Source organism: Geospiza fortis, unplaced genomic scaffold (genome assembly GCF_000277835.1).
Source record: "Geospiza fortis unplaced genomic scaffold, GeoFor_1.0 scaffold1212, whole genome shotgun sequence".
Classification (NCBI taxonomy): domain Eukaryota; kingdom Metazoa; phylum Chordata; class Aves; order Passeriformes; family Thraupidae; genus Geospiza; species Geospiza fortis.
In genome coordinates, this window is record NW_005054626.1 from 193,172 (window position 1) to 202,989 (window position 9,818).

Sequence of the window (9,818 nt, forward strand, 5' to 3'; positions counted from 1 at the left end):
CTCAACAGCTGGGAGCAAACCCAGCCTGCCAGGGACTGAATCCTCAGCCAAAAGAAGTGGCAAACCCCCAGTGATGGCAAGAGAGAGCAGGACACTGCTGGGAGAGGGGACTGTGCCAGACATGGCCAGTTCTGACACTGTCCAGCACTTCTGAGGCAAAGATCCTGGGAGAGAAGGATGCAAATGCCTAATTAAAGATAGAACTGACATTTGGATCTCCAGAGGCTGAGAGCAGTTGCTGTCTGTGTTTTCCTGTGTGTGCAACAACCTTAAAATACATTGCTGTGATCTTCCCTGGTAGCTGTGCCTCAGTGTGCAGGCTTTGGGGGAGAGAATGTCCTGAGAGCAGGGAAGTCACTTTTTGGGTATTTTTATCTTTTGTCAAAATGCAAGTTTGAATTCTTTGTCAATTCCTGCTTTCTCTGGAATTTTTCAGGAAATGTTGGCAGCATATCAAAATATTAAATATAAATGTAGTGTTGGGGTGTTGTCAACTCCTGTCAGCAGGGACAAGGAGGTTTTGATGGCTGTCCTGCAATCCCTTAGCTCAGCTCAGCAGAAAGATCAAGCTGAGCTCCTCTTGTTTTTATTCTCATCTGTTACCTGGAAGGGTGAAACAGGATTTCCCATAGGAGTTAAGTGAAGCTCTCTGGGTTTCATCTTTCCCCTCTTATCTAAGAGTTTATCTCAGTTTTTATTGCTGCCATCTCAGTAGTTACTCTTTGAGCTGCCATGTGCATTATGTGGGTGTTGTAACTGAACATAACTTGTTTTTCACCTTTCTGGTGCCTAGGAATTGTGAGATGTGTGGTGAACTTGGTTGTATTCCTCACTTCTATCTCTCATTTTTCAGAATGTCTCAGTGTCTTCCTATCCCTTATTCCCTTTTTACATCAAATATAAACCTCTTGTCATTTAGGTGCCATAGATTTAAAAGTAAAAAAAAATCCAAGTATCTCAATCCTGTTAGATGATTGGGCATGGAATTTAAATCTTACTGACATTTAAACATTTGGAACTTTTGGCCAACTGGACCTGCAGAGCTGATGGATTGAGGAGTGGCAGGGATTGGCAGGAGGGAAGGTGAGGCTGTGCTGGCACTGTGTGCCCTTGCACTGAAGGAGATACTCAGGAACTGGCTGAAAGTTCCCTTTGAGGCTGAGGGTTCTGCATGTGGTGGTCATGACTTCACCTAAACCAAACCTTTCTCTGGAACTTTGTTGTTACATTTCCTTTCTGGCTGCTGGTCAGACCTGGCTTGAGGTCTGGACCAAAGGTACTTGCAAATGTGCTGTGCCCTTTCAGAGCTGTGCTGTGAAGGAAAACACTCTGAAATTCAGCTTATCCTTCTGGGCACCCCAGAATGGCCACTTAACATTAGTGGAGATCTTTTTAATCCAAGAATTTTGTTGTTTTAACTCTTCAACTGAAACAAACACTCTTGGCTTTTCTCTGACATAAACATGAGGAAATGTATTGGAGGGTTCAAATAATTGGAGGTGCAGGACCACACATGAGATGAGACTTGAGCAGCTGCTGACAGGTGTTCAATCAGTGTTGAGTGTTCTGAATGAGGTTGTTGGATTTCTACACACACTTTGGTTTTGCCTAATTTTGAATAAGATGTTTGAGTATAATTTGGAGTTCAGGCTGCATTGCAGTTGGGATAGCTGGGGAGAAAATGCAGTGATGCCTTTATCTGTGTCCCTGCATGTGCAGAAACGAGTGTTGGTTTGGGAGTGTGCAGGGAGGGGGCTGTTGGTGTCCTTGCACTGGCAGATGTTTGTAAAATCATAAAATGGGTTGGGCTGGGAGGGACCTCGAAGCTCACCCAGTGCCACCCCTGCCCTGGTCAGAGGCACCTCCCACTGTCCCAGGTGCTCCAAGCCCTGTCCAGCCTGGCCTTGGGCACTGCCAGGGATGCAGGGGCAGCCCCAGCTGCTCTGGGTACCTGTGTCAGGGCCTGCCCACCCTCACAGGGAACAATTCCTGCCCAATATCCCATCTAAACCTACTCTCTGTCAGTTTGAAGCCATTCCTTGTATCCTGTTAATTGTAAATAATCCCTCTCCATTTTCTTGTAGCTCCCTTCAGGTACTGCAGGGTTTCAGCTGGGTCACCCTGGAGCCTTTTCTTTCCCAGGCTGAACAATCCCAGTTGTCCCAGGTTTATTTGTGCTGAAATACAACTGAGCATAGTGGGTGTGAAGGTTGAGAAATTTTTTTTTGCTGTTTCACACTATGTAAATTGTGATAGTATTTAAAAATCCCAAATAACCAAAGCCTCAAAATCAGTGATAAAAATAGATTCCTTAATTAATTCTTTTCATTGTAATTCCTGTTGAGTCTCTTTTCTTTAACAATCTGGGTTAATGCCTGTGTGGCATATCTGGTTTTTAGGACTGCTGTGCTGGCCTCCTACAGAACTCTTTATTCTTGTCACCAGGGAGGGTTAGGGTGGAGATCAGGGAAAGGTTCTACCTCAGAGGGTGCTGGGCATTGCCCAGGGCATGAGCACAGCCCCGAGGAACAACACTGCCAGGGGTGCCCAGGGTGGGATTGCTGGGGTGGCTGTGCAGGGCCAGGGGCTGGGCTGGGTGATCCTGTGGGTCCCTTCCAGTCCAGAATATTCTGATTCTGTATTCTGGCCACCTCTCTGAAAGCCCCCCAGGCACTGATTTTGTAGATTCCCCTGCTGGTGAAGTGCTGAGTGTCCCTGAGGTACAGTGGGAGGAGTTCCACATCTATTCCTGCTCTGTTTGTGTGTAGAAAGTGCAGTGCTTTCAGAGGCAGGCTGATTGTGCAGCTGGGGGTGAGCTGTGCCTGCAGTGTAGCTTGGTCACCTCCCAAGGCTCCAGGGCAGCTCCAGATGTTTCCAGAAAAGGCTGAGGTTTGCTGTGGGAGGAGGAGGCAGCCCCACTCCAGAGGGAAGGACGTGACCTTTTCCCTGACTCTCCCAATGTTCCTTAGGCTGCACCAATGGAGCACATCCAGGGAGCTTGGAAGACCATCAGCAATGGCTTTGGGCTGAAGGATTCTGTCTTTGATGGCCCCAACTGCATCTCCCCCACCCTGGTGCAGCAGTTTGGGTACCAGCGGCGGGCGTCCGACGACGGCAAAATCTCGGATACGTCCAAAACCAGCAACACCATTCGCGTCTTCCTGCCCAACAAGCAGCGCACCGTGGTGAGTGTGTGCTGCCTGCAGCTCACAGGCACTGTCCTGCTCCCACTGCTGTCACTGGGGAGTGGATCTGCCACCAGAAACACCTTCCTTCAGAAGGGTCTTGCTGGGGTTGAGTGATGGTCAGCAGTTGGTTGGTTTTAGAGGATGTGGTTTATTTTAAATGTGTGCTGTGTCTGTATTTAGAGAAGCTCTACTGCTGTGCCTCAGTGCTATGAATTTTCTAAAGCACATGAGCATATTCCACATGAAAAGTCATTGTTGGCTGACCTAAACAATGATGCCTGCATGACACTTATGTCATTTTCCTCACTTGAAGTGTGGGGGTTAAAGCCAAAGTGAAACTTGTTGAGGGAATACTTCTGTTCAGTTTTTTGGAGCTGAGTGTGCCTAATAATAGTGTTACCCAAAGTTTCCTGAAATCTAGATTAAACCTTTTTCTGTACTTGAGGTAGCTCCATTTGCCTGCATTTCTATTCCTTCTGTAGGCTGCCTACGTGTGTAAAATCCTGTTTCATAGAAACTCAGTCATTGTAAAAAACAGAGAAGTTATAAAATGCCTTCAGAACTTTGCATGAGTGCACTTTGTGCAGCTTTCCTGGAATTTCCTAAAATGAGAAAATGGTCTTGGAAAAGCTTAAAGGAACTGCAGCAGTGTGTAAATGTTTTGTTGTTTTCCCCTTGCCCCAGGTGAACGTGAGGAATGGGATGACCCTGCATGACTGTCTGATGAAGGCTCTGAAGGTCAGGGGGCTGCAGCCAGAGTGCTGTGCAGTGTTTCGACTTCTTGCTGAACCCAAGGGGTAAGAGTGAAACTTCCTCCCAGAGAATGTAAAAATCTTGGGTTTGGAATAGCAGCAGTAATGTTTTCTTCCCCTCTGGCTGATTTCTTTTAAAAGCAGTTTGGTTGTGAACACTTTGTGTCGCTTTCTTTGCCTTCTTCGAGGGTAACTCTGTCAGCTTCCTGTGAATTGGCAATTTCATTTTTGTTTTAAAGCTACATATTGAAAATATTTAAAATGGAGGTGTTCCCTCTAGTGCTTGCAGCCCCTTAGTGAGGGTTTTACCATGCTCTAGATGAAGTGATGCCTTCCTTCATATTGGAGGTGCATTTCTGTGCTGCCTTTGTGGTTGGTAAATTCAGTGTCAGTGGTTTCCCTGAACAGTTCTATGTGCTCAGTTTTAAGACTCTGCATTCCTCTACAGCTTCCCAATATTTGGATTTCAGTCTCACTTCAGATATTCCTTATTTATTTGTAGGACTGGGGGTGCTGCTATTAAATACCAAATGATTGTTTTACAAGCTGGTGGAGTGAAGGTATCTCATGGAGTTAATGCACTTCACACCTCCTGAGGCTTGGCCTTAAAGCTCCCTGCAGCCTCAGGTATTTGTGGGGTTACATCTCTGAGCAGCTGAGGCCATTCTGGGGTCACCAGTCCCTGCCCAAACACCTAATAATGGATTTTGTGTCACTCATAATTTCTGCTACATTTATAAGGGTATTTCTGTGACTTCATTAAAGCTTCCAGGTGCTTTATGTCAAATATTTTATAAAGAAATAACATGTTAAAAATGAGCAGAAAAAGAGGTGACTTGCAATATATTCCAAGTTGCTTCTGATTTTTTGAGTGAAAGACACTGAGATCTATCCAGCTCACTGTAAGAGGTTAGCCATGATTTTTGGTGTATTTGTGTTGAGTTTACTCAAGAAAACTCACCAAACATAATTGCTGATGAGGCCAGACTTATCCCCAAAGTGATTTTGTTGTCCCCATTTTCTCTTTCAGAAAGAAAGTGCGTTTGGATTGGAACACAGATGCTGCCTCCCTGATTGGAGAGGAGCTACGAGTGGATTTCCTTGACCATGTCCCACTCACCACTCACAATTTTGTAAGCTTTTCCTGCTCTCTGTTCTGCTGGGAATTTCATCAGTTGAGCCACAGTTTTGGCCAGAGAATGTTTTGAGCATTAGAAAGCTTTTGGCTTTCTGGACACAGGGATTTTCAGAAGTTGGGCTTGATTCCTTCACCCCCATTCCCCACAAATTCCATTCTCTAAATATCAATCTGCAGTGAACTACCAGAATTGTGTTTATTACCCAGGTGATCCCCAGGTGTCACAGACTGGCAAAGCTCACATTGTGCATGTTCTTCACAGGTCTGATGAGTGCCATTTTTATTTTACATAAATACCTGTGTCTGTAACTGTTGTGGTAAGATACCCGTGTCTTTAAAGTCCAGAAAAGGGACAAAATTTCTATTTTCAGTCTCTAGCTCATCAGTCAAAAAAGGCTGGATAAGTTCAGCAGCTTTACTGGACTTATGGTCCAATATTTATTTGTGCTGGATATTCAGGGGTGCTGTTAATTCTGCAAGTCACATTATTTTGTGAGCTAATGCTGCCTTGTAATTTGACAAGAGTGTTCTGTGGGGGACTGAAAGGCTTTATTTGTAGTTCCTTCTCCAAAATGGATTATTTATTCCACACAAAACAAATAAGTAGAAGGTGGTTTTGTGCTTTGTGGTTTTTTTTAATTTTTAAATTTTTTTAAAAATACTTTTTCTTGCAGAGATAATGCCCAACTCTTAACATTTTACCTTGCATTATTGTCTTCTCCCTGGGAGGGAATTCTGTTCCCATATTTTAGCTTTTTTCTTCTTTTGTTCTAGAAATACTTTGTGGTAATCCTAAATCCTAAAGGATTGTCATTTACATTCATTGGAAAGGTTAGGATTGATTTGCAAAACCTGAAAGTCACTTTACTTCTACATTACATTTTAAAAACACTACAGAAAATGTCACTTGCAGTTGCTCAGCAGAAAATGAATATTTTTCTCCATGTCTGGAAGAAGCTGAAATTTGGAGTTTTCCTCTCCAGTAGGTTCTGGAGGAAGAAACCCCTTGGTTCATTTTAATATCTTTTCATACTTAAGAAACTTTTAAAAAAACAAAGTAGGCTGTCATTTAAAGAAGCAAATTCCTTCTATTGTTTTGATTACTAAGAAATGTATTTCTCATGCAAGGGATATTGGTTAGTCATAGACTCCAAGAGTTTTGGCTAACAAAAAAAATGAGGTGGGCCTTCCAGTCTGTTCCTCTTTCACCTTTTTGGTGCTACTGGAAACAAACAGAAACCCCAGCTCTTGGCTCACACAGCTCTGTCACCTTGCTGAGCAAAACAATTGCTTTTGCATTTGAAAGGACACCTGTCCTTTTTTTTTCTTTGTTTGTTGTTCTGTAAATAAAGCCTTCAGTGTTTCTAAACTTTCCAGGTGTCCAACCAAACTGGAAGTCCCTGCTAAAATATTTCAGTGTGGTTTTAAGCTCAGTAGCAACCTGGGGGCTCTGACAGCATTTCAGCATGGTTATTTATTTCTGTTGGGCTCTGAAGATCCAAATGTCAGTTGATTAGCTGGGATTAATCACTGGCTGTGTTTTCCAGGCCAGGAAGACATTTCTGAAGCTTGCCTTCTGTGACATCTGCCAGAAGTTCCTGCTCAATGGCTTCCGCTGTCAGACGTGTGGCTACAAATTCCACGAGCACTGCAGCACCAAGGTGCCAACCATGTGTGTGGACTGGAGCAACATCAGGCAGCTCTTGTAAGGACTGCTCCTTTCTAATGGCAGCAGCAAGTCTGGCTGACACTTGGTTTTGTGGCTCTGATCACAGAGATCCTTTTGGGTTGTTGGGAAGGCAGTCCCTGTGAGCAGTGTGCAGAATTGTGGATTGAGCTCATGAAACAGCCAGCAATGAGTGTCTGTTCCCAGGGGAAAGGCCGTGCACATCAGCTGCAGTTTGTTCTTGCTCTGGATTTTAATATTCTGGGACAAGCAAACAAACACCTTGAATGACCAGGCAGTTGCTCCAGTGCCCTCTGTTTGAGCAGGGGACAGCAATTCCTCTCACACAACACATGTTAGGAATCAACCAGGCCATGATTCAGTTGGATTTTACCTGTAGGAAACTTTAGTGTTCACCTGTTCTACACCTCAGCTTCTGACCCTGGTGAAAAAGGTGAATGGTGAGAAAACAGATGGAGGGTAATACTTTCCTAATACCAATTACAAAAAGTTTAAAATTACTATGTTAGAAGTCTTTTTATGCAAAAGTGTTAAAGCCTGTAATTGTTTTTATGTGTCTTAGTGGTTGTAATTTTTTGTAACTAAACTTGGTCACGTGGTTCTGCATTTTCTCATACTAAGAGAGTGCAGGATGACTTGTGCCCTTGGTGCTACCTGGTTTTAATAGAACTTAATTGTGTCAAGTACCCTTTCAGGAAAATCTGAAGTCTGATATAAAAAGATTTTGTCTCTCAAGTTTGGAAAGAACACGTGGAACTTTTCTTTGGGAGTCTGAAGGCAGAGATTTTAGTGGTACACAGAGGAAAAACACGATGTAAAAATAGGAATGTGTTCATGAAGTTAATCATGCTGCAAAGAAACAGCCCTTTAAAATTTCAGCTTTCAAGAGCATTGTACAGGAGGTAGTGTAGCAGTTGAAGTTGTAATTGTTTTTGTTGATATTTCAGATTGTTCCCAAATTCAAATATCAGTGACAGTGGTGTCCCTGCACTACCTCCCTTGACAATGAGACGGATGCGGGAGTCTGTCTCCCGGATACCTGTTAGGTAAGCTTGTATTTCCTGTCATTTCTCTTTTGGGAAATACACTTCTCTCAAAACAATCCATCCAAAGCAACCAGAGAGCCCCAGCTCCTCCAAAGCAGAGCAATCTGATACAAGGTTGGGATGAATGTGCAAGGAAGCAACACCACTTCATCACAGACAACTCCTTCTTGTTCTTAGATCCACCAAAGCATTGATTTCAGAATTCATAGTTTCAGTTTTTTGCCTTAAAATTTTAAGGTAGAGTATTAAAGGGTTTTTGGAGACCTTTGTTTTCCTGCCTAAGAAAATCCAAGGCTCCCTTTTGGTATTTTTGTGAATTAATTTTATTTTATCTGATCAGGTAGTGTGCATTGAGAGTTTGTGTCTCGTGGTGGATGATTCACATCATAACTAAAATAATGCTCTGCTATTAGGATGACAGATAGGAGTTTAAGGAGAGAACAATGGGAACTGACAATATGCTCCTCTTAAAGAAAATTCTGATACCTAAAGAGAACATGCCTGTAGTTTCAAGTGCTGAAATGAAACTTGTGTCCCTTTCCAAGGGGCCTGTCCCCTGACCCTAACATGTGCCTGTATTCTTTCCCTTGAAATTCTAGAGGCTGAAGAGAGCAGGCCAGCTTTTGTTTTTTCTGCACCCATTTGAACAATCTGGTCAGGAATGAGGCACAGAGCACGTAGCTGACTTGTAAATGGTTCTATGTCTTTATTTCTTTCTTTTAATGGGAACTGCATCAGGAATTGATCTTTGCCATCTCACTCTTATTTCCAGTGTTGTTGAACAGTGACTTATTAACTTTATAGATATTTTGAAGGGTTTTGTGAAGGCTGGCCCATTTCAGTTAAGATACATTTGTGTTTTGGGATCCTTATGGCCTGAGTGGCCTTAGCTGTGATTTATAACTCTTTGTTGAGCTGGATTTTAGTCTTGGCCTCCTTTTAACTGGTGTTGGGTTTCATGACTTCCTTGCTGGCTGTTCTGTGCAAACCATTGAACAGTCTTGCAAAGCTTTACAAATTCAGGGCTTAGCTCTTAAGCTGTGCATTTAACAGGCTTGAAATGAGCAGTTTGTTTAGTTTCACAGTCCTGAATTCATCTCTCAGAGCCAGTATTTTGGCAGTGTGTTAAATGTGATTTGATGGGGATTGAGGTGAACCGTGGCAAAATTCCTAACAGCAAAATCAGACCTCAGCTAAACACACTAATTAACTATGTGAGCTGACAAGATCTTCAAGTTTTTCAAATTTATTTCTTAAATTAAACTGGGACTGATTCAGCTGACCAAGTAGTTTAGTTGATGTGTAAATCCCAGCTTTTTCTCTGCTTGGAATTGTGTGTATATTGCTTTTGGACAGGTTACATTGAACAGTGTTTTTCGCTTGCCAGAGGGGGAAATAAAAATAACCACAACTCTCCCTTTGTCTCTGCTTCCTTCTCAGCTCGCAGCACAGGTATTCTACACCTCATGCCTTCACTTTCAACCCATCCAACCCTTCCTCTGAGGGCTCTCTGTCCCAAAGGCAGCGCTCCACGTCCACCCCCAACGTGCACATGGTCAGCACCACCATGCCCGTGGACAGCAGGATCATCGAGGTAACCCAGCAGGGCTCCCCTGGGGCTGCTCTCCCTGCCACAGGCACTGTGGCCTTGCCTTCCCTGCCTTCCTCCCCTCTGCTCACTGTCTGCCTCAGCTGGCTCACTGGGGAAGAGACCAGGAGACACATTTGCATAGGAAGTTAATTATTACTTCTTGCAGTCTATCAGCAATTGGTAAATTCTAGGGGTGTGTAAAGATGCTTAGCAGTTATTCTCAGTTTTGTGAAGAAATGCTTTTTAGACATGTCTAAAAATGTTCTTCTAAATTTAAGTGTCTGGGTTTGTGGGGGGCTGGTGTTGATTTTAAATCAGACTAAAGGTGCCCTAAGTCTGGGTGTAGTTCTTGGGCTGGGAATGCTCAGGTCCAAGCTTCCTGGGCATCTATTTTGTGTTACACTGAATGGAATTAA

General features: G+C 43.5%; 1 protein-coding gene across 4 annotated transcripts in view; it reads left to right on the forward strand.

The window, feature by feature from the left end:
* Positions 1-9,818, forward strand: part of RAF1 (Raf-1 proto-oncogene, serine/threonine kinase) — a 66,601-nt gene that overhangs the window by 43,453 nt on the left and 13,330 nt on the right. For 2 of the 4 annotated variants that reach the window (XM_031064767.1, XM_005430413.2), the window contains exons 3-8: positions 2,970-3,185; positions 3,873-3,985; positions 4,971-5,073; positions 6,626-6,783; positions 7,713-7,811; positions 9,252-9,405. In XM_031064767.1, the coding sequence (XP_030920627.1) occupies positions 2,979-3,185; positions 3,873-3,985; positions 4,971-5,073; positions 6,626-6,783; positions 7,713-7,811; positions 9,252-9,405 (834 nt within the window). In that variant the 5' untranslated portion in view covers positions 2,970-2,978. The remainder of the gene's footprint in view (positions 1-2,969; positions 3,186-3,872; positions 3,986-4,970; positions 5,074-6,625; positions 6,784-7,712; positions 7,812-9,251; positions 9,406-9,818) is intronic. The other 2 variants (XM_031064768.1, XM_031064769.1) reach the window with 1 other exon arrangement.